Source organism: Cupressus sempervirens, chromosome 4, assembly GCF_028749045.1.
Source record: "Cupressus sempervirens isolate cs-2001-9-10 chromosome 4, ASM2874904v1, whole genome shotgun sequence".
In the NCBI taxonomy this organism is placed as follows: Eukaryota; Viridiplantae; Streptophyta; class Pinopsida; order Cupressales; family Cupressaceae; genus Cupressus; species Cupressus sempervirens.
Genome location: NC_143121.1, coordinates 28,905,867 through 28,931,911, shown reverse-complemented (window position 1 = coordinate 28,931,911; position 26,045 = coordinate 28,905,867). Strand labels below are relative to the sequence as shown.

General features: G+C 33.9%; 1 protein-coding gene across 1 annotated transcript in view; it reads right to left on the bottom strand.

Moving 5' to 3' along the window:
- Positions 1-15,094: 15,094 nt before the first annotated feature.
- The window catches only part of ABC1 (ABC transporter 1), a 204,574-nt gene continuing 193,623 nt past the window's right edge, over positions 15,095-26,045 (bottom strand). Inside the window, exons 7-8 of the mRNA XM_089824290.1 lie at positions 15,712-15,828; positions 15,095-15,635 (exon numbers count right to left, since the gene is read on the bottom strand). Of these exons, the coding sequence (XP_089680416.1) occupies positions 15,231-15,635; positions 15,712-15,828 (522 nt within the window). The 3' untranslated portion in view covers positions 15,095-15,230. The remainder of the gene's footprint in view (positions 15,636-15,711; positions 15,829-26,045) is intronic.

The window sequence follows — 26,045 nt, the reverse complement described above, 5'->3', positions numbered from 1 at the left end:
AACTCCTGTTACATCGAGATTGCACAAATTTATGGAAAAATGCGGTGTTCTTGTCCCCTTCCTAAACCCAATCAACTCGAACCTTCTATTTCCAATAAATTTCTTCTCTAAGATCCCACTCAACTAAATCAATAGAAGCTCAAGATTCTGCTATGCCAAGAGCTTCAGAAAAACCTAGATCCCAAATTTGCCTGGTAATAACATCAAGATGATCCTGAGCCCTCTTCTTCATAATATGGAGATTCCCGAAACAATTCTTGTTCGAATGCTTCAACTTCCTTTTAACATATTAAAGTTTTTTAGAGAAGGAGAACATAGTAGTGCCATAAGCAAGGCCTCCCTATCTCCACCAATGACCCATTAAGTCATGAAGAGAAGAGTCTCAAAACCACATCAGCTGGAACTTGAAGGGAGGCTTCTGGAGGATAGCACCATAACTAGCTATGAGCTTAATAGGCTAGTGATTAGAACCTCTCCAATCAAGAATTTCAGAAGAGAGTGAAAGAGAGCCACAATTCCAAAAGCAAGAAACAAGGAACCTATCCAAGCATTCTGAGATGGAATCATTTCCAACCCTTCAATTGTTCCAAGTAAAGAGTCCGTTGAGAGGTTTGATATTAGAGAGATGTAAAAGATCAATATTTTTTTGAAGAAGCTCAGAAGAAGGACCCAAGCAAGCAAACCCACCCCTCTTCTCATCTAAACTGAGAATAGAGTTAAAGTCTCTAGCCACAATCCAAGGTAAGAAAAGATGACAACTTTTGACATGCCTAATATGATCCCATAGCTTAAGCTTGCTAGGGAGATCAATAGGAGCATACACATTAGTAACAAGAATCATCTCTCTAGTTTTTAGAGAGTATGCAACCATTGAGAGAGCCAAGAGGCATGAGACCTAGTAAAGTGGCATAACTTTCCTAGGATCTCAACAAATAGCAAGACCACCAGAGCTCCCCAAAGAAACAACACACTGACATTGGCCTAGAAACCAAATGTTAGGAGCACATCTAAACATGGAGTCCACTGAAAGCTTGGTCTCCTGGATACAAAGGATATCCAAAGAATGCTCAAACACTAGCTTGTGAATAACTTTTTGTCTGGGGATGCTATTCAACCCCCTCACATTCCATGAGAGAATAATCATTGAGTAGAGTGGGGAAAATGCTCATCCAAGGTTTCGACAACCCCAGACTCTACCAGTAAATCTCCTATAAGTTTAAATTTTTCTTGATCCTACTTTCGCCCAACTCTTGAGGGAGTAGCAAAAGAGACTTTCTTAAATGGTCTTTGCATCAAGCCTAAAGCAAGAGAAGATCCCTTTCCTTTACCAAAAGCAAACACATCTTTAACTAAATTTTCCAGAAGAACATCGTTTTCTTGTAGAGCAGGAGAAATCACAAGGGCACCAAACTTGAGGCCAATAGAAGTCTTTGACATCTATTGAGCTAGAACATCCTAGTTCCCATTAAGAATATAACTCCTCCCCTCTAAGCCAGTAGTTGCACACTAAGCCTCTATAGGAATACCTTCTTCTATAACCATGTTGTCAAGAACCTCAAAATGATTGAACCCTGAGTCCACTTGCCGATCTAGATGAGATCGCTTCTAGAATCAGTAGTACTGGATGGCCCTTTCCCCTGACTTGAAGTGTTCATTTGAGCTTTCCCTTTACCTATGCTATTTGTTTGAACATTTCCTTTTCCATTACTAACATTTTGTGTCATGTTCCCTTTTCAAATAATTAAAAAATAATAATATTTGCTAAGGCAGGCAGGCCCAAGAAAGTGAAGTTTCGGAAAAAGGGGGTTAATCTTTGGAAACCGTTGGACTAATAAATGAAAATTATTATTAAAATATGTTTCATTAACCTCTCTTGGATGTGAGTTACAGTTATGCCCTCTTTTAAGGGGTTTGGAGGCATTTTTGGGGGGAGAACTTGATTTTTGCTCATTCTTTGTTATTCTTCAGAGGCTGCCAAACCTGTGGAGAAGGAGACCCAAGAACGGGAGTTTGCAGGTTTCCAGGGAGACCCAAGAATGGGAGTTGTAGGTTTCCAGGAAAGCTAAGGATGGGAGTTTGAAGCCATTCCATTTGCATGCTCATACAGAGTTTGCCTTGTGCTGAACAGTGTAGATTTGTGGGTTTTTGGGTGTGTTTTTTTGCATGAGTTTGGTGTTTTCAGTTGAGCATTTCATATCAGTTTTGGTTGCTGCTGTATTTCAGACTTTAAGCTATTAAAATAGAGCTGAATATATGTATTGGGACGTGATTAAACTTTTGAGATAGTTTATTAGTGTTGTGTGGTGTTTCCGAGCATTTTTGTGTTAATTTCGGGAGCCCGATGAGCATAGTTTTTGTCCTACATTTGAGAACTGTTGTGTAAAGGTTATACGGATCTGGAAATGTCATTTTGTAGGCTTTTATGCTGCTGAAATTTCTGTAAAAATGTCCACTTTCAGATTTATTAATAATTGGTAAAGCTGTGAAGCTTTTGGCACAATTTCTGGCATACCCGGTTTGGGGTTTCTTGAGAAATTTGGAGGATCTTTGTGATATTAGTTGTTTGATCTTAAAGATCTAATTAAAGGTTGGAAATATCATGTAAAATCAGAAAAGGGACATTTCATTTTGACCATTCCCCTTACCATCATTAGCCATCATTGGGATAGAAAACCTAGTAGGGGTACCATTTCCTTTGGAGGCTTGAGGGCATTGGCACTGTAAATGACCATATGCATGACAAATGCAACAAAGGAAGGGAATAGATTCATAGTCTAGCTGTTGGATCCCAGAAGAAGAGCCTAGAAAAATTTCTAAAGAATCTGGGAAAAGATTATTTAAATCAATTTCAACACAAATATGGGCATAAGAAATAGCCTTTTTGTCCAGAGATTGATGTGTTATATATAGCACTCGACTTTCCAAGCACAACAGCAACTTGTCGCAAGATATCCTCGTGCCAGAACTCCAAAGGAAGCCATAGCAAGCGGACCCAAACAAGAACCCTCCCAGGAAGATCCTCAACAGAATTGAACCCCAGATGCTAGGGTTTGAAAAAAAGACCCACACTGTCATAAAACCATGGGCCTCCTGCAAAGACCCGGTTCCGATCTAACATGCAAGAGAAATTCACCAAAAAGAAACTGTTACCAACTAGCATAATATCCATATCACCTTCCACCTACCATGAATGGAGAATCCAGGCTTCCAGAGCTGACAGGAAAATCCAAATACCAAGAAACTTGCATACCAATGCATGTGTGGCCAAATAGTCCACATCCTCCATTACTACTTCTGGAGGTATAACCAACACATGTTGATCCTGACTACACAGAAAGAAACCATTAACTTTATTTAACTTCTGACGCTAGCCAACATAATATGGCTCCTTCTTCTATGACTTGACCCCGGGAGAAGATCCATCACAACTAGAGGATCCAACAAGAATGAGACTCCTAGAGACCCCGCTCGTGGCTATAAGAGCCAGGCAAACAAACTTAGAAATATAGATGTTGAATAAAAAGCTCTGAAAATATATTTTCCACAATGCACTCAAAACCTGCTCAACAATAATGCCGACAGGCAGAAGAAAATCTACTGCAAATTTCATCCAGAATATCGAGTCTATGAAAGGTCACACTAGATTGTAGAGAAATGGGATGATCTCCCACATTTGCACAGCCCAACGACAGAAAAAAAGCTCTAGAACCCTCACACACAGTTGCTTCCAACTTCTATCCTCCCTTCATCGCAGCGATATTTACGGTCCCAAATTCAATCTGAAATTGTATCTTTAGCTCTTATACATCAAGTTGAATAATTATGATAATCTTCTTCCAAGAATATTAACCTTTACTATGGGATGGGAATGAATATGTGAAGATAGAGAAAATGAAACCTGAACTTAACATATCTTCGGTTTTCGCTGTGAGTGTGTTTAAAGTTCCTTATGTTTGGGTGTAATGTGGCTTTAAATGGGAGGGTTAGAGATGGATACTATGTACCCTACCTTCCAATACTGATAGAATGGACTCGATTATATTTTTGTTTCTTCTTTCAACTTCTATTTTATTTTACTGCATATGTGTAGATATATCATTATTTCATTAATTTCACTATTTAAGAGTAGTAGTATGTTTCACAGCTGTACCAGATCCATCTGATCCTCTTGTTCTGATTGCTAGGCTTCTTGTGCTAGGGTTGGGTGTCCTTCATGTCAGGAAGGACCTCGAGGGAGCTAAAATATTTGTGGTTGGTGTGGTAAAATTGCCTGGACCACACTCCCATCTCAGATAGTGGATGGTCAAAGTCGGATGGTTGTGGAGACTAGGACTTGCAAGTGGACACATGTTTGAGGCGTCATTTATAATTCTTCTATTGATGTAATGTAAACAATCATTTTATGATGTAATTATGTACAATGAATAATGTATCTATAATGGTTTTTATGAATTGATTTTGTCATTCATTTTGATGGATGGATGACGTATTCGTCAGCATCCTAGATAATGCAAAGTAATTACATTTTGTTAAGGTAAACAAATTGGCAATGCCTAATTATGGTAAAGGGAATGGTTATTGGCTTTTCAAACTAGGGTTTTGCTTCTATATTTTCCTCATTTCTCTCACTTTTGATGATGTGACTTTTCTTAATAAGACATGGTTTCTACACTAAGAAGCCCATACATAGGTCCAAAAATTTACAATTTGATGTTCGTGAAAGTTTCAAAAACTCATCCATGTCATCACCATTAGATAAGATTTTGTCTATCATATCCTGACATGAAAAGTAATGAAGTGACATAAATATTGGCTCTATAACTACTCAAGACCCCTCCAATATTCACGACTCTTGTGCTTTCTAGAATAGTGTCAACTACTTATCTCATCCATTTTTGTGGTTGCCAAATGTACACATATTATGTATGTCAAGGCCAAATAAACATTCATTTATTTTATGCAACAATATTTGTCATGAACAATCATTATTTTCCTTTGTGGAAGGAAAAAGCAAATTTATATATATTATATTGTCTACTAGATCACGAAATAAGAATGTAAAAATATAAATTAGCCCTTCTGCCTTTAAATTATTATATAGGTGAGTTGACTGATTAGGATGGACTAATGTTTAGTATTAATGTAAAAACGAAATATGTTGATTAAATATATTATAATTTCGAACACAAATACTTGTAATGTAATTTTTTAGAAATAAGTAATTGCATATCTTCCAATCACTACATTTTCTTGTGAATGCCTTCTATACTTCCAATTTTTGGATAAAGTTATCATTTTACAAATGTTGCTTGTTAAAATAGTACATGTTTTGTCAAAAAGTACATTTGGTAAGAGTAAGCTAGGTGGGTGTTGGACACCTAAACAAATAATTAAATATCTTAAAAGTACTTATTACTAATTAGTATAGATATCTTAAATAAATCTATCTAAAGAAATGTCAAATTTATATTCCTTTATTGTCATTTATTATTTTCACTAACTTAAGTTTTTTATTTTGTTTTATAAAAATAATGATTATTTATATCTCAAAAGATTATAATTTTAACAAATATTTTAGGTGGTGTTTATTAAATTATTTAAAATATATTTTATTTATAATAAAATTTCAAAATTTGATGTTTAGATGGTTGCCAAATTTAACCTATAAATAATTCTAACATTAACACACTCACACCATCTCACTCCACCCGTTCTGCCATTGTAGAATGCCTATCGACATTAAAAAGAGCTAGTGGATTCAACTTCTAGATCAAAATATACTTTGTTTGAAGTTTTGTTTGAATTTTTTATACTTTGATCGATGACCTAAAGATTGTTTAGGTTTGTGAGATTTGTGGCATTGTTTTAAAATTTAGTTAAATTTATTGTTTTAGAATTTCTAAATGGATTTGAGAGCTATCATGCAATGCTTGATAAAATTGACAAAACTCCACGTTTTGACTTTCTAGGTGAATAGTTTGCAGTAGATTAAATGGGTTTTATGTATATTAGCAAGCTATGAAGTAGGTGTGTGTTTTTAGCCCTCAAAGATGAATGTGGCGACTATCAAAAAAGCATTCATTCATTTTATTTTTCATTTTTTCTTTACTTTTTCTTGTAGCACAAGGGAGTTATTATCATTTGCCTCATTTTATTTTAGAGAAACCAAATTAGATTGTACTCTCTAAATCTTGCCATTCCACTTAATTATTATCGATTGTACTACATAGGTATGCCACTTGATGGAGTGATACTAGGATGCATGAGCTCCTAGGAAGTCTTGGTGTTTCACCTCTGTGAGCATTACCTAGATCTAATGAGTGCTAGGTGTTCCATTTATTCTCATAAAAGATGGATTTGTGTTGAATCACTACTCATGAAACATAGGTCAATGAGTTTGACTCAAAAACTACATAGTTAAATCCTAATAGCAATATAACAATTTGACTTTTTGTGGAAATTATCTCCTACTTATCAATTGATGAACTTAAGGGTAGTGACTTTTTTAGTGGCGAATCTTCGCCAATTGGTTATTCCATCTCTTTGGGAAATCACAATTTGGCGAATAAAACCTACATATGGGATCAACCATGTCACTAAAATATTAAATAATTTAGGTCCAAATCCTAGGCTAATCGCTCATTAGTTTACACATAATTGGTCCCAAATCCCAGTCCAATCGCCAATGTGATTCTATATTTAGAACACAATTATTTTAAAATTTTCGCGAGCCTTTTCCTAATGTTTTCTTATTAGACAATGTTATTTTACCCTTAAAATAAAATAATATTTTCCCTCAAGTTGAGCATCACCTACCATTTTACGGATGTGTGTCTCCAACTACCCTCGTTTAGCCAGCTATTTTATGTTTTGGTCTTTGGGACACATGTCCTAATTTCAGGAAGATTTAGACTTTATGGTACGTCGTTTAAAATTAGGCCTAAAATAGAGCTAAAGCCATTGATCTATATTACATTGATTGTTCAAATTAATTCCTTTCACTATAAAAATAACAACATTAAAAGTGATGAGGACCAAGTTGGCAATAAAAAGAATACATTATTAATTGATCTTAATAGATTGGCATACTAGAAGTACATTGTATAGTGTACACTTGGCATGTGGGCCATGGACCACTTGTGACTCTATAAATTCACCAAAAAAAATAATAATCTCTCTTTGGAAACTAACATATATTAGCCAACTACATTAATATTTTGTGTTATATGAAATAATTAATTCACCTCTTACATTACAAAAATGTTTATGACCAACAAAAAAGTTTGCCTACATTTATTTACATATCAAAAAAAAAAAAAAAACAATTGCCATTATTATTATTAAATTTTGATACAAAAAGGAAAATTTTGCCAATAGAAAATAATTTCCTTCTTTGCCTCGAATGAAAAAATCACCCTCAACTAGAAATTTTTCTTGCATATTTAATGTTGAACTCACCAGTATTTTACGTATTTTTCTCGTGAGGGGTTTCTTAAAGTTATCCCTACTTAAGGGGCTTTCTAATGAATGGTTCATAAGTCACAACACTTGGTTAAGGTTTTACAAATGTGGTTGCAAGTAGAGTGAGTTTAACCATTGAGGAAACTTCATAATTAAGTGTGCTCAAGCTAGAGTAGTATTGGGATGGGTGACCTCCTAGGAAGTCTCGGTGCTTCACCTCTATGAGCATCACCTAGATCCAATAAGTCCTAAGTGTTCCATTTATTCTCATGAGATATGGATTCGTGTTGAATCACTACTCATGAAATATGGGTCAATGAGTTTGACTCAAAAAATACATAATTAAATCCTGATAACAATATCACAATTTGATTTGCTCTAGAAATTATCTCCTACTTACCTATTATTGATTGTGATTGATTTTTTAATGACAATAATATTATAGAACTTCTCTCTTTAGCATTGCAAATTCCTAATTATCTCTTTAGCATTACAAATTGTGTCATTGAATATAATATTAAAAATAATTTTTTTTACAATTTTTTTATAGAACTTCTTCAGGTCCTATTCCAAATTTATCTAAAATAGAGAGTGAATTGGTTCAAATTTTATCTATCAAACTAGAACTTCCCTACAATAAACTGACCATTTCCTACTACTCTAAGGGCTAGGTGGAGATGTGTCATTAGGTGTTATTATTGTTTTGTTAGACTTCTTTTCAAGTTAAAAAATATATATTATTTATTTAAGTTAATTTTATTTTAAATTAACAAAAGTGATTATCTATAGTTAATTTTATAAAATAAAATAAAATTAATAATATTAAAATTCAAACTTTAATTATGTGATATCTACTTTTAATTAAATTTTTGATATTATTTCATAAAAAAACAATTTGATTTTTTTTTATTAAAAATGAAAAATTAATGATTTCATAATCATTAGCTTCTTGAAATCTAAATAAATTAATATTATCATTTATTTTTTTAAATATAATAAACTATAATATAGCTTTTATTCAATTAACCTCTCAAATTTATTTATTTATTACTAACATAATTAAATAAAAAATAATTTCATTTCAGTTTGTTTTAGTTTTATCCCTTTTTTCTAACTTCTTACTTGGGAATGACTTTATGTAATGCAATGACCCTCTTCATATTGTTTCATGATTTTAAGAAAACAATAAATCATTTTTGGAAATAAAAATAGAAAATCAACCACTCTAAAGGCCAATCTTAGAGTTAATGGTGACCTACTCAACATATCTCATACTAAGGACAAAGGGTTTCAAAAAATCATCATTGAAGAGAAATTTCAAAATGCAAGTATAGGCATTGTATATGGTAAAATATCATGACAAGGACATGAATGTGGCAATGTCTCAATTTAAGCAAATGTGTGTGAACATGATAAAACTAGGAAACTATATATATTACTACCTCAAGTAGAATCGTGTCATTATATCGTAGACATGCAATTGCATTCTCCTCACACTATGTCAAGGACATATAATTTTCTTCTATATATAGAATCCATATTAGTACTTGATTCTCACATCTTACCAATGATGTATTAGCCTCCACTTTGGCTCTCCCATCACTTCCGACTGTAACTATTTGTCTCTTACACATTACGAGGTAATTTCTTGTGTACATGTTCATGTTGGGAGGTTGGTGCCTCCATCCCCTCTAGGTGAAGGTATTGTTTAGCATAGACCAACAGATTTGTGACATGTGCTTAACCACCTCACGTGGATCCTTGGTCTTTGGTTTTTGTGACGTTCATTGAAAGCTTGAAATTTTGGTGTAACGACAACAATGATTCGAACAAGTGGTATCAGAGTGTTGGGTTACGGGTTCAAATCCCTCGGGTCATGTTGAGGGAGGATTGTTGGGAGGCTGGTGCCTCCGTCCCCTCTAGGTGAAGGTACCATTCAGCATAAACCAATGGATTTGTGACATATGCTTAATCATCTCTTGTGGATCCTTGTCTCTGGCTATTGTAACATTCATTGAAAGCTCCAGCTTTTGGTGCAATGACAACAGTGATTCCAATAGTTCATAAACTTAAATTCATCTAATTTGTATTATGTAGGGTTTCATTTAAACAAATTTCATAATGGTCATCTTCGTATTTTCTAGGATCACACATGAATAAATTTGATAATTTATGCAAAGGTTGAGACCATTACATAATATTTTAAAATAACATTATGCCATTTTGAAATAAAATGCTTATGGTTTATATGTTTAGGCCGAATTATATATTTCATTATCTATCTGAATTATATGTTAAAGAACTCTTCAACTAGAAGTACCTCTTCCTCAGTTGAACATGCCCATCAAAGAAGAAGACAAGAAATCTCAATTAAGTGTCCTATCAGATGAAACAAAAAAAGAGAGGAAGAGAGCCAAGAACAAATAAAGTCTCAACATAATGGATCGTGGATAAGAATGGTGCAAATGCTACTAGATGGAAATTATTTTTTTAGAGCCCTAGGAGATCAACTTGAAGGTGATGAAGAGAAGCACTCAAAGTATCTTAGTATGATAGTGGAGTACATTATGGAGCATCATTCAAACTTTGAGCCTTTCTTTTCTAAGAAGGATGACATGAATTTTGAAGAATACTATGAAAAAATGGTAGAAAATGGAACTTGGGTAGATCATTGTGAAATTTATGCAACCACCATGGTGACTCAAACTAACATTCATGTGCACCATTTGAAGGCTCATATATCCCAAATCTACAATCTTGATAGCTCAAAAACACATACACTCCATGACTCATATCATAATGGAAACCACTACAATAGTTTGTACTTTATTAATAACAATGTCAATGTTACTATAGCACCCATACTTTTGGAGGAGGATAACCAAAGTACAAGCCATAATGACCAAGAACCTATAAATTTCATTATAGATGGGAAATGGTGCAAAGATACTGACAGAAGTTTCGAAGAAGATAAATTATTGAGAAGACAAGATGAACCTTGATGAAAGAAAAGATTAACAAGGTGATTTCCATGGGTACCAAGGAAAAGAAAATTATAAAGATTTAAATAATTATATTACCAATGTTTTACTATGCACATAAAATATTATGAGAAAACTTTATATGACAACACTACAATGCATATATAAAACTATTGACATAACCCTTACACCCTTCAAAGGTGCAATTGCTAGTTATATTTCCACTAGCTTCTATCTAATCATGTATATCGTTGCTTGTAGCTTTGTATAACCTTCGAAATTCAAGCTTCAAATTGATACAAATGTTTTGCAAATTATATTCATATTTTTATTAATTACAAACCTAAAAGTTAGAGTCAGCACAAAAGTAAACAACTCAATATCGAAATTCAAGTCAGCATGACAATATAAAAATGTTGCAACAAGGTTCGACAAATATTGTATTACAAATGGCTACATGCAATCATTTAAAATTTTTGAATCTTTGAACTCATATAAGAAATTGGTTGTCTTCGTGCTCAATATTTTGACAACATCAAAATTGTCGATTACAAAACTTGGAAGGTATACTTAACAAAGTATGCTAAGTACATAGCTATTTTTTATAGGGACAATTTTTTTAAAATAAGGAGTTATACCACTATTTCATTTTGTAGTCATGGATTGTGATACTATAGAAGCCCCTCTGATTTCTTAGATTTGCTTTGTACAAGACTATATTCTATTTAATAGTCATCTGCCCATTAAGTCCTAAAAAAGAAAAGACAATTACTTTGGTGCGTAGCCTAGTACCCCTCTATTTTGGAATATGGTTTAGAAACCTAAATGGTATTATCCCCAAATAAACATTGGTTACTAGGAGAAATGCTCATGCATTGCTCCGTATATAGGAGAAGCAGGTAGAGCTTTCAAAACCAAGTTCAAAGAGCATGGTGTTGACATCAAACATGATAGAATTCTCAAGTCAGCCCTAAGAGACCATTCTTTCACTACCAAGCACCATGTGTGCCTAGAGAATGCTCAAATCTCATTCAAAGAAGAGCATCTCTTCAAGCGCAAAATTAAAGAGGCCATAGCTATTAGCAACCACCCTTCAAACCTCAATCATGATGAAGGGTAGACCCTTAATCATTCCTGACAACCCCTATTATGTCTCATGAGAAATCATCCCTCTCACCCTTGAGAATCCCCACTCCTCCTCCTTCCTACCTATGTGGGGTTCACCCCTTACCCTTGTCCTGCCTCATGCTTTCACGTTTAGGGTCACCCACTCCCCTTTCCCCCACCCTCCCTTTCCCCGTTCTTTTCTCTCTTATTTTTAGTATGTTAACCATTTATTTTCTTCTTCTTTTTCTTGGTTGTTCCTTTGAAATTATTAGTTTATTTTAAGATTGAAGTTCCTTTTGTGTATTTGTCTTTTTATTTTTAATTTATTTTTCTTCCTTACTTTTTACACACATATACAACTTTTATGTGTGTGTGTGTGTGTGTACATATACATACATATACATATTAATAATTAAATAGGTATTTTATTTATTGGTTATATAGAATCATATTAATAAAAGAGTTTTTTCTTTTTTTTCTTTTATTGTCGCGCGCGCGCGTGTATATATATATATATATATATTATTACAATGTATATATAGGTGGGTTTTTTAATATTATTTGAGTATTTTGAGTTGTTCTCTTTTGGTAAAATTTTCTTTCCAATTTATTTATCTTGTTATTTATTCTCACACACACACATTTGTGATCTTCATCTTGTCTCTAATTGATTCTCTTGTTTCTTTCATTTCTTGTGTTCTTATTGGTGCTTTTATATTTAATTAAAAGCATAGTTTTCCTTTGTTCTATTTCTTTTTATTTTGTCCCATCTTCCCTCTTTGTCCTTGATCTTTGGGCCCCTTTTTCTTTTTCTTCTTTTTAACCTCTTTACCCCTACCCATGGTCTGCAATCTATGTACTAATTTATCCTTCAACTCTCTTTTGTCCTAATGATGGATCACAAAGTGTGATCCGAAATGTTGAAGCAAAAACTCCAACACAATCACTTTTAGAAATTACTACTTACTACATGATCAATTGTGAAAAATTGATATCTTTAATTTAACATTGATTAACCCAAAAAGCACAACGAATGCTCTAAATTGAAGAATTACCCATTTGAGAGGAAAGATAGAGAGTACAAAAGCTCAAGAGGGATTGAGAAGACAGACTAGGAAATCAGAAAATTATTGACCAATTGACATTAAAATATGTTCTCATTATTCCACCATCCTTCTCCCTTGCAACTACATCAGGATATACCAGAGTTCTCATCCTCTGCAGCCACTACAATGATGTGGCAGGAATGTAGAACAATCACCCTTTCTCTCATAGGAATCATTGCATCACTTCTAGCCTATAAAAACATGAAAATATAATAACACAGATAATCTTCTTCTTCTGGACTAAACAATTAAATATGAAATTCACTGTAGTTGTGTAAGACCAAAAGAACAACAAAAATAATACCATTATTGCATCCCAAAAAAGCAAGGATGGACAAATTCAAATTCATATTGAAATTATAGTTAATTCCAAAATCTTTATATGGAACACAATATGCATAAAACTGATTCATGAGGTTACGTGAGATCCAAAACCCATGTCAATGTACAAAAATAATATATACTCTTGCATAGTCAATGGTGCCAAAATCCAGAGTAGCGTGAAATAGATGTCAACTCTGGAAGCATAATCAATGCATGTTGACTATTTAGTAAGTGTGAATAAAAGGGGCAATTAATGTGTCATCTTTATCATAATGACTTGTCATCATCTATGTTTGCAATGATGTTCAAACTTCATTCGTTGTAATAACAAACAATAGTAATCACCAATCTAACAGTTATAATTTTTTATAATGATTGGATGTAGAAAAACTTGATTTAGGTTAACAAGAAAAGTACTAATCACGAATGAAGGAAAAGATTAGGTTTTTCGGAGTAATTCTTCAAACTAGTTTAATAAAAAATGAAAATAGTCTTAGAACTCTTTTATCATTTCGTTAAATGCAACGAAAGGTAGCATATTATTTTCTTATATTGTTTCATTTGTATCCATAGTTGAGCCTCGTTTCTTTTTAGAAAAAGAAAAAATGTTTAAATTTTACCATATCATGAAATATTTTAAATATTTTAATTGATTCTACTTTTTATAAAAATAAAGTCTTTCAACTTATCTTTTATAAGTGAAAGCCTCAATAACTTAATTGAAAACACTATTATACCAAAAAATAATATAATCTAAGAATTTACAGCATGTTGACTGAACAGCATGGAAATAACCTTTTCATATAGTTTAATCAAACATTATTTTGAGAAATTTCAAAAGGGACAAGTGTATTTTTTAAAAAAAATTCAGGACCATCATTAGTTTTTTATTGTATATATTATTAAAAAAATTCCATTCTGTATATAATACAATGAGAATCTATTTCACAAATGAAAAGCACACCTTTACTAACAAGAACTTATTGCCTAAATAAACAATCTACCATTTCTTTACATCCTTACCTACTAAGTAGATAATTTTGAGTCATCAACTCTTCCAGTAGCATATATATGTATATGTACCTTATATTTTTAGAAGTGAAAAGGTTGCTTTGTGCAAAATAAAAAGAACATTACTCGCAACGAAATATGACATTCTATAGAATTTCATATTTGTTTCATGTTATAGATACATCCACGAGTACAATAAAATTAGATCATATTAGTTGGATAGTTGTGTCCGTAACATTAAGAAAAAAACCTTGCAGGCGTTACGAATTGAGGGATTATAACCCATTCCTGGCCAATAACACTACAAATTTATATTCAAAAATGTAATTAGGCAGAAATATCGGGGTCATTTCAGAGTGACTCATTATGTAAACAATTCACATGCCTTATATACTTCCAACATTGAAGCGGATCTCTTATAGCTAGCTTTTTCTAGAAAATTATACTTCTAAACACATTTAACATCTACTCCTGAAAAAAAAAAGTTTATTTATTTAAAATTTATATTTTTAATGATTCTTGTAATATTTTTCAATATGACATTAATATTTACACTTTTTTAAAGCTTACTAGTGCTTGCTTAACTATTTAATCCAAATATTTAACTGATGTTGGCAAGGATCCTGGCTTATATAGGGAGACAGTTTAAACTTTTTAATCCATGGCACGGGGAACAGCAATGTAACATGCCAATGAACCGTAAATGAATAGAACTAAATTTGATCTTCAAAATATATCCCCATGGCTCATAACACAGGTTGTGCATTGCCAGTTATCTGTCTCAACAGTAGTATTCTTCTAATTACTTCTCTCCTAGTACAGTGATATATGGATGTATATATTGAAAATCCAATACTAAAGATCATGCACCAAGACCAGTTGTGAAATAAATCTTCCAGCCAACAAATATTATGAAATAATTTGATACTTGCATTTTTTATGACTGCTAGCCTGTTCTGTGAGAAATGCCTAGTTGCAACTATTCTGTCCTCAACTATTGTTATGATAGGTTTTAAGATTGTGTATGGGGTTACTTGAGACCTTCTATTACCCATGAATATGGGCATGCCCACAATTTAGTATCTATTGTGAAATACCTAGGAATCTGAAAATATATATAATTTTCTTTATTGAGGAGCATTAGCTCTAAAAATGGTGAATCGTCCACATATCTATTTATTTAAGAAATGGGCTTGCAAATGAGACCAAATAATAAACTGTTCTCAAATCTGTTAATTAATTACTGTGCAGATGCTAAGCAAGTTGTATCCTGTTCATCCTCTTCAACATCTGAGAATTTGTAACTATTATATACCTCCAACAACATTTCTCTACAAGGCACAACTGCTCCCAACTTAATGCATGCTAAGAAGGCACCAGATAGTTTTCTATGCAAGCTGTATGCCATATCGGGTGGAGGAGTCAAGCGATGTTTTAGCATAGTAGCCCCCAATTGTGAGACGTTACTTGCCATATTAGTGGAACTGAAGTCAAATTCACCAGGTCTTGAGAAGGGAATCCCAACAACAAAAGCTGCTTGTGTGTGTGCATCCAACATGATCTCAGATTCCATCCCAGTGAGGAACCCCAATCTGCAGGACATTTTCAAAACATTCTCCCTGTCCCGATTGGCACATGCAAGGACCTGTTCATCCAAAAAAGATTAATGAAGAAATAACAATGTATAATTAAAACTGAAAACAAATAAGACGGATATTTACCATTCTCAGATAGTTATCAACAAACTCTTTTGAGTAGTCTCGTACTGCACCAAAGTCAATTAAGTTGATAGTGTTTGTGCTTTCATCATACAGGAAATTACTCCAGTTGGGGTCAGTCTGTCCAGCCAATTATAATGAAAATCAATGCTGGCTAAAACAATAAAATTGTAACAGCTAACATCAATGATAAGAAACATACGTAGATTATCCAAGGAATCCAGGGGCCATCATAACGAAGATATGAATCATTTAATAGAAGATATGGCAGAGTACCACAAGACATTTAAAAGTAGTATGGAGTTCCTGACAGATTGGATTGATAATTGAAACCCAAACGTTTAAAAAAACATTATAAACCAAACAACACTCCCGTGCACAATATATATTTTGAGACCATCATTAATTTTTTTCAATCATGCCAATTAGTGTCTGTGGGTTCAACAAACAAGGAAAAAACAAATACCTACTGGTTTCAACAAAAAAGAAAAACAATGCCTAATCCTTCACTTGGGAATAGGAAGAGAAGATTTTGTAAGCCTGTTGAAAACAGGCATTACAGGGTTATCAACAGCTTCTATACTAATAATATTTCTGTGTACGTGTCTAATTTGATTATCAGAGCCATTGCCTAAATACAAATTTCATTTCAACTGATTTTTGCTAACAGTTCCTTCTCTTCATGGTGTTATCATTGAAGTTGACCTTGTAAGCAAAATGTCTAACAAATTGGTTCTTTCCCTTCAATTGTTTCAAGAAGATATCTCTGAATTGTTTCCTCAGAAATCCTCACCTTCACAATTCAGAACAGAAACTCACCAATATGTGTTATTAAAAGCTCTCAAAATAAGTCCTTTATTTGCATCTTAAAATTTGCACATGGCTCATGTTGTTCACAAATCCTCTCTTTTGAGTGTTGTTCTCAAGATGTTCATAAATCCATCATCAACGCTGGAAAATTTCTTCAAGGGTGAGATCCTCAATATGGTGTTGAAAATACACTAGTAATAGGTATCAGAATATATTTATTCAAACAGATTCCTGAACATGAAGGGTTTATTAAGACCCCACATACATGAATTTTGCCCTACCAGTGGATAGCTTCATTTTCTCTGAAAGAACATAAGCCCAACCTTACATCTTTCTTTCGTCCATCATTTAAAATACTGTACCAACCAAATGAATCTGGGAACATCTTTTCTGAGCAATCCATTTGTAGTATAAAAAATCAAAATTATTATGGTGTCCCCAGTTTGTGGTTCAAAGATTTATCTCAAATTGTATTCAGCCGCCATACTTGTGTCCTACCAGGCATGAGTATATTTATTGCTGCATTGGCATCATATTCCTGAGTATCCAAATATTATTTCTAGGCAATTCAACATTTGGACAGATTTAGCTGTTTGGAGAGGGTATTGTGTTAGGCACTTCTGTACTTGAAGGGCATGAGAGTCTATGCTGGTCCCTGATAGGGGTTGAAAGTGTCTTAATTTGTGATTAGATTTCCTCCATTTGTCATAAAAATTTAATTCCTAAGTCACCAGTTAACCACTAGGAATACAAAGAAACGTGCTTAATTCATCGTTAATTGGAAAGTGTATGCTTCCTTGTGTTTTTGGTTCTCATGTGACAAATTTTATTAAATGCTGCAGGAAATTACTCCAAAGGTGCTACAAGACAGGACGGTTGAAGAATGCAGAAGATATGGATTGCTGCTAATTCAAATTTTGATCTTACTAATGGAGTCGGTTTAAGTTCTAGGGATGGCATTTAGTCTTTGTATTGAATATGACTTGTGGCCTATGGCCAAAGCCATATTCCTAATTTGCCAAGAATAATTTTTGATTGGTTAAGATCGACTCCTTGTTTAGAATTTATATTCTGTGGACAAGGGACTTCTAAATTACTCATGTAAGATTTCTGCAAACTCTGATTAATCAATACTGATATAATACCTTTACTCTTGCTGGAGATGGTCCTTATACATACCGGACAGTATATTAAGTGTTCTTGCTATGATGTATAGTTCTGCAATAAAAATGTTTATCTCTGCTATAAATCGTATAAGGCAGTAAATGATAAAGGAGCAGACTTGTATATTTATGTGTGTCCTTTATCCACATTCACACCCCATATATATATATATAACACCCAAGGGGCATGTCCTTAGAAAGGACGTGTCCCTCTCTAGGTCGGCCATATACAAATTTTATTCATAAGATCGGCATCTCTTATGGATGGCAATTAGTTGGTAATTAAACTAACTATGTTTATGCATTTAGACTTTAGCAAATGTGCCCCAAGGAGATGCCGATCATAATGAAGACAATAACCAATTATATAGGCCTGTGCATTCAGGGACATTTCATGCATTGTTTGATCTGCAGATTCAGATCGGTATGATATCAGAGTTACCTTTTATAAAATTAACAACTTATATATGTGTGTGCAAACCTTCGAGACCTATAATATATACAGATGATTATGAAGTATTGAAATCAATAATTCTTGTAGATATACTCATTCATGCATATTGAAGAAACCTGGTTAATTAAGTTTCCTCTCACCACAAGAACCAGAGAAAGGGTCTCCCTCTTGGAAGCCCAGTGAGATTGTTTTAATTACTTTCTGATTTATGTTGTGTGATTCTTATTTGTGAGTAATTTGCATTTCATGTGAAGTGATTAATCTTGAATATTGGATAGGTTGTTTAACAGCTCTGTTATAATTTATTTTGAGTAGTTGATCTCAAATTTCATTGTGACTGTTTTACTTAAAGATTAATCTCATCAGCTCTAGGTGATAATTTGCAGCCTTCTGTTACAGACTCATATCCCCTGCTGCAATTCATATATCCTGTTGCAGAACAGTGAATCCCTTACCTCTATTGTAATTCATATATTACCTCATTACCATGAAACCATCGACCTCCTGTTGCAACCCCATATTCCTTTCATAATCCACAAGTGTACTATCTCTTTTCACTGCTTTGCTCAATAACTGTTATCACAGGTCTCCTGTCGCCACCAACTCTACTCTATTTGTGGGTGTTAATATGTATATATATCAGAGCACTTAAATAATGATTTTTAGTAATCATATTTAATTGATTGAGTGTGATTATTAATTGTGATTTTCACTATTGGTATTTGATTGATTAATGTGATATATTATATTCTGGTAATTGATGTAATTATATTGGACCCAAGTGTGAAAGTAGATTTCATCTCGCAAGTGTGAATTCTTTTATGAAGAGAGTTTTATTCTTTGGAGTGTGCATTTCTTCAATTCATGTAAAAAACCAAAAACCCCTAGCCAGCTTCCGAATTCAAATCTTGATGAACAGATTATTGTTTCGAAGTTTTCTAATTTTTTGATCATATATCTGCTCTTTTGATACTTTGAAATATGTAACTATTGAGACCATAAATTGCAAAAGTATAAACCTTTTCAAAACAATGCTTGTAATTTATTAAATTGAAAAGACTTATATGTGTTATAGTAAGGGCAAATTACATACTTAAAAACAAGTGCCAAAGTAAGGAAAAAAAATAGCGAAAATGTCTGCAAAACAGGCGCTTGGTCAGAAAAAAATGCGAAAGTCACGGATTTCAACCGGCTATCTGAAACATAGAAACCGGCTATCGGACAGGGCAAGCATCTAGCTGAAAAACCTAAATCCCTATGGAAAACGAAAAATCCCAACCCTAAGTACAAGGCGAAGGTAAATCATTTTAACCTGAACGGTGGTCAAAAAGGAGGAGCTCTCTCCTCTATGGGAAAGTTTCTTACAACTGCCAGTAGATTCGAAATCCTCTCCACTAGCTCTGCACAACAACACAAATCTTTTAACGACATTGTGGAAGCCCATGAAATCAGAAGAAAGACGCTCATCTTTGCAACGAATGGCGAAGAAAACCCAAGGGAACCAGACAGCGAATGGCAAGTCGTGCAAAGGGAAAAAAAGAAAGCAGTCCAAGTTCAAAACTATCAGCCACCACTGAAGACCCAAGAAAGAAAGACAGACCCTAGCAGAGCACTGGATAATATAGTCCGATTTAAAGACGGGAAAAACCAAAAAGTTCATAAGGCAAAGAAGATTGATTCAAGACCGCCTCCACCTCCGCTCAAAATCTCAGATGCCAATAGAACGGCACTAGGCCTTCGGCATCAAAAGACAGAGAATGTCAATCCAAAGGCTTCAATTGCAGAAAATCAAAAAGTTTACGTTCCACCGCACAAAAGATGCATGGGACCATTGGAATCCAAACCTGCAGAAGTAATAAAGCCTAAAGATAACAATTTTTCTAACATAATGATAATAAGTGATAACTTCATAGAGGAAAGATGGAAAGAATGCGAAGAACAGGGAATATATGCTTTCTAGAATGGCCCTAGCAAGCATACCCCAAGTCTTCAAAGCAAAATTGAGAAATATTGTCGTGAACAGGTAAGTATCTGCCCTTTTGCAAAAAATTCTCTGTTCATACTATGCAAATCTAAACGATCTAGAAATTTGCTAGCAAAAACCAGTAACTGCTTTTTTAAAGGTTTTTTGGTTAGCTTCATAATATGGGAACCTAACTGATCAGAAGAAAAAATGAAAACCAACTTCATTTTGGTTAGAAAGTAAAAGCTTTCCTCCGGAGGTTAAACATTTCAAACCCCTAAGTAAGATAGGAAACTCTTTAGGTAAGCTAATAGGAATTGAATCTGATCACTATAAGGCAAGAGATATAAAATTCTTGGTGGAAGCTGATTCAAAACCTAAAGAACCCTTAACAAAGAAATTAATCACTAACAGATCTATTTATACTTTAGAATTTTCTGTATATGAGGGAGAGAGCTCTGGAATCATAATACCTAGTACAAAAATTGGATTTAAAGCTACAAACATCAAAGAAACACTCAGCTATATTAGCCAAACAAAGGAGCAAAAATAGATGATACAACAGCTTGGGACAGTCATATACAGAGAAAAGAGGATTTTACAGAAGAGCATTCTATGGAGCAACAAAGGATAACTCAGGAAAGGAAAGTTTTGGAAAACTTTGGAACAAATGAGGAATCAGATCACACCATAAACACTGAGAAAAGCCTCATTACTTTCTCTACTCTTAAAAAGTGCAATAAATGTAGAGACAATATTGAAGAACTGGAGGTCAATTAGAAAAAACTGAGATCACTAAACCACGAAATCCCACTCCTACAGAGTGATATAGAAGATCTTCTTGTCATATCCGAACAAATGCATATAGAACACACTACCAATATGGAAGGAGAACATGCTACAGATATCCCTAAGGATAGAGGAAAAAGTGAGGAGAAGATGGACCCATTGAATAAACTCAGAGATAATCAAACAGAAATAGATAGGCATTCTGAAATTTTTGAAGATTCAGAATCTCCAAATTTGAAAGGAAATAAACAATTGGTAACAATACCAGTGGCAAATGATGAGCAATGGAATAACATCACAATTCACAAGAAGCCCAAGAAGAAGAGCTACAAATTTTGGCAGACTCCGGCAAATGGAACAGATATTTTTGCTTCAGATCAAACAGAAATCAGCATGGCAGAAATTGAAGACACTCAAATAACAGTATGCCCATCAGAAGTTGAAGCAATCTTAAAAGATGCAGAACAATCAAACAGAGAAGCTTACGGCATAAGAAAGGGATTTCAATCAAGTATGCAAAACTGGGAAGAGTTTTGCATCATAGAAGATAACCAAACTAGAAGCCCAGAAGAAAGAGCAGAATTAGAAAAAGATGATCAGAATACAGAGTTACAGGACAGAGACACTACAAATCATCTCATTAATGATCTAATGAAGAATGAAGCAGAAAAAAATGAGGAAAATAACTTGCAAATCAACTCAGAACTGCTGGGAATCTCAGTAAATACAGAAGGCATCAGTTGTCTTAAATGTGGTAAGCAAAAGGGTAAAAGAGGCAGAAAATCCCTTAAGGAATTAAGGGAAGTTGCTGGGCAAGCCAAAGAAGAGAAGAAAATTAATGACATTTTACACTCAGGGAAGGGGAAGATCCTTCCCAAAACACAATGAGGATCACCACTTGGAATGCTAGAGGTCTAAATGCCTTTAGCAAAAAGTGCCTATTATAACAAAATTTTATAGCGTTTGAATCAGAGATCATTCTAATTCAGGAAACCAAATTAGATGCAGAAGAAAGTAATAAAATGGGACTAAAGTTAAGACAATGGAAGACAGAATTTAAAGAATCGAATGGAGCATCCGGTGGGTTAGGGATGATTTGGAACCCTCAAAAAGTGGACCTAAAAGTAATAAATCTAAGTTGCCGATTCGAGTTCTGGTTCGGTACGGATACGAGATTCGGGTACTTGGGTACGACAATTTTCCTCCCTTGCGGGTTCGGGTTCATCCGCATATGTATGCATGTATGTATGTTAAAACATTGAAGTTACAAATATAAAAGAAGAGTGATACTTGTAAATTCATAACAGCCAATAAAGTTATAAATAAATTAATTGTAATATTGATACAGTTTCAGATTACATGCATTGGCAATTGACATCAATATGAACATGATCAACAAATGTAACTTTTGGCTGGCTTTTACAAATCTATCAACAGTCATGTCCTTAGATCTACAAATGAAAAAATATCAATCCCTGACCTTCAAATGAATCAAAGTAGATTGCTGTTCACTACTGTCATAAACTATGGGCATTACATAGAACAAATTTGGCTTGAATAATATTACCAAGCTGTTGCAAGACAGTATTTGAAGCTGATAGAAAGAACATGCTGATGAACAAATCAGAATTACATACATAAACTGACCTACTGCCTTGGGGTACTTCCTAGGTACCTAGGTCCACTGTAGGTCCTTCACAGAAGGACCCACAGAGAACCTGTGAAGTACCCAAGAAGAACCAGTACCAAAACTGTACCAATACCAGGACCCAGGCCTAAATAGCAAAATCCAGTAACTGAGTAATAAATAAAAACACTAATTGGATAAGTAGCAGAGTTACAAGTCTAAAAAACAATTTAGAATTCATACTTATTAATATATATGGTCCCACACCTACAATGGAAAAATTCGCAGTCTGGAGAGAAATCAGTACTTTTCTCAACAGTTACCAAGAGAAGACAATTTTCATAGGAGGTGATTGTAATGCTATTATGTTAAGAGAAGAAAAATATGGAGGTACACAAACAATTTCACAGGTTTCTAAAGAATTCAAAAATTGGGCTGAAAACAATATGCTTTTCGATATCCTGACAAAAAACAGAATTTATACATGGAACAACAGGAGGAAGGATTTCAACTATATCGCAGAAAGACTAGATAGATTCCTATTTAAAGGAGACCCAAGCAATTTCAACATGGATATTATGGCAGAGATTCTCCCAATATCACGTTCGGATCACTTTCCTATAACTCTTAGTATCTTAGAACCTAAACAGTAAAAAACCAATCAGAAATTGCTTTAAATGTGAAAAAATGTGGTTTTTAGATATAACATTTATGGAGAACATTAAAAAATGGTGGAATGAAAAACAGTTCCAAGGTTCAAAAATGTTTCATTTTGTCACAAAGATGAAAATTCTTAAAAGGAAAATTATAGGCTGGAATAAAGCACACTTCAATAACATTTTCAAATTAAAACTTGAAATAGAAGAACTTAAAAATCTTAACAATGAAGTTATCAAAAAAGGTATGGTAAATGACAAATATATGAAAGAAAAAGAACTGATGATTAAACAAGAGGATATACTAGCTAAAGAGAAAGTATTTTGGAGACCAAAATCACGCAAAAAATGGCTAGAAGGTGACAAAAACACCAAATTCTTCCATAACAGTCCTATTCAAAATAGAAACCTCAAAAATATAACATTTATCAAAAATGCAAAAGGTAATGTGGAATCTAACCCTACTAAGATATCAAAAGAATTAGTTAATTATTTTAACAATTGTCTTAATAACTATGAATCATCCCATCACATGGCCCAGATGGAAATACTTCAAAATATCCCAAAAATCATCACTGAAGAAGACAATGGATCCTTAAATAAGCCCTTCACCCTAAAGGAAATCAAAGCTGCCCTTTTCAGTATTAATCTAGATAAATCCCCAGGACCAGATGGATTCCAAGCTTTTTTTAACCAAAAATGTTGGGATATAATAGGGGAAGAACTATGGACAGCAATTGAGACCACCAGAAATGGGGGTTCCATCCTCAAAGAGATCAACCACACCTTTTTCACACTTATTCCAAAAAAATGTTATGCTGAAGTACTCAGAGATTATAGACCTATTGCTCTATGTAATACAATCTACAAAATCCTTTCCAAAGCCCTCGCCTCCCGTCTTAAAACCCTTTTACCTAAATTAATCTCAGAAGAACAAACTGGTTTTGTACCTAGCAGATCCATAATAGATGGAATTTCTATTATTCAAGAAACAATCCACTCAGCCAAGATAAACAATGAAGCATGCATGTTCTTAAAATTGGATATACAAAAAGCATATGATAAAGTTGATTGGCAATTCTTATGCAAAACGATGGAAGCTTTTGGTTTCTCTCATCATGGATCAATCTCATCTATCAATGTATTTTGACCCCAAAATTCTCCTTACTCAAAAATGGTACCCCTAAAGGTTTCTTTAGTACTTCCAGAGGAATTAGACAAGGGGATCCCATATCACCCTTTCTCTTTATCATCATGGCTGAAACCTTGGGTAGATCTATCAAGCTAGCACAAAACCAAACTAAAATTCAAGGTGTTTCGATAACCGAAAATGTTGAAAATACAACACATTAACAATTCTCAAACGACACTATTCTTGCTAATCTCAATATGGTTAACGAAGCCAAAAATTATAAGACAATCCTCGACAAATACACCAAAGCATCAGGACAAAAATCAACGCAGAAAAATCGGAAATCTCCTTCCTTAACACACCAAAAGAACAAGAAGACTATATTTGCAATCTTTTAGGATTTAAGAAAGGAAAATTCCCCTGTAAATACTTAGGGGTTTTTCTTGGCAGCGAATCGAAACAGAATCAAGGCTGGCAAAATATACTTGATAGGATTAACTCACAAACTAAAACTTGGAATGGAAAATGGTTTACAAAAGCTGGCAGAACAACTAAAATTAAAGCAGTTCTAACAACTCTACCCACATACCAATTATCTTGTCTCCAAATCCCGAACAACACTAGTAAGAAAATTGAATCAAAACTAAGAAATTTCTTTCGGAACGAAACAGAAGATAAAAAGAAAGCAGCTTTAATCCGATGGGAGAAGATTTGTAGGCCAAAGAATGCAAGAGGGTTAGGGATTAAGAACCTAGAATGGCAAAACAAAGCCGTAGGGGCTAAACTAGTCTGGCATATGCTACAGGAAAGAGATAGCAAATGGGCTAGAATCCTTTACAACAAATACCTTAATCCTAAAGATTACACCTCACTTCTTAGAACCAAAAACCCTTCGAAAGGGTCAACATTCTAGAACTTCTTATCAAAATGTCGTCCTCTTATTTCCAAATATGTAACCTGGGAACTCAAGAGAGGTGACAAAGCCCTCTTTTGGGAAGACTCCTGGAATGGTCTCCCTCGATTAGATATTTATAACATCTCCAATCAAACCAAAAATATCTTAACCTCAAGCTGGGGAATGAAAGTGGCAAACTATATGGATCATGATCCCTCTAATAACGATAATCCATGGAAATGGAAATCTCTCTCAATCCTCAACCTTCCAATCAATGATCGAATTAAACTAGAAGGAATTCTTCAAAACCGTAATATAAACTTAAATAACAAAGAAGATAAACTAAAATGGACCATATCAAATGATGGATCCTATAAAGTAAAAGAAGGCTACAAATTGATCATCAACTCTTGCAGATGGGATGAAATTAGTATCCCAATGAATCTATGCTGGGATCCAACAGTTCTCCCCAAGGCAAGTATTTTCTTATGGGTGGTTGTTCAAAACAACATCTTCACTGCCGATAGAATCAAGAGAATGGGTTTTGAAGGTCCATCCAGATGCATCCTTTGTAAAAAAGAATCAGAAACGGCCGATCATCTGCTTTATCATTGTAGTTTCTACAATGAATGTTGGCAATGGATAAAGGAGAAACTAAATTGGACCTTGCCACTCCCTAGTAATTGGAAGGATCCTATCCTTGGCTGGCCTAGAAGTAGGGATGGGAATGTTTATGATAAAATATGGAACATTACCTCAGCCATTTTGACTTGGGAAATATGGAAAGAAAGGAACAGAAGAATCTTTAACAATTCTAAAATGTCTATCCTCCAATTAGTTAACAAAAT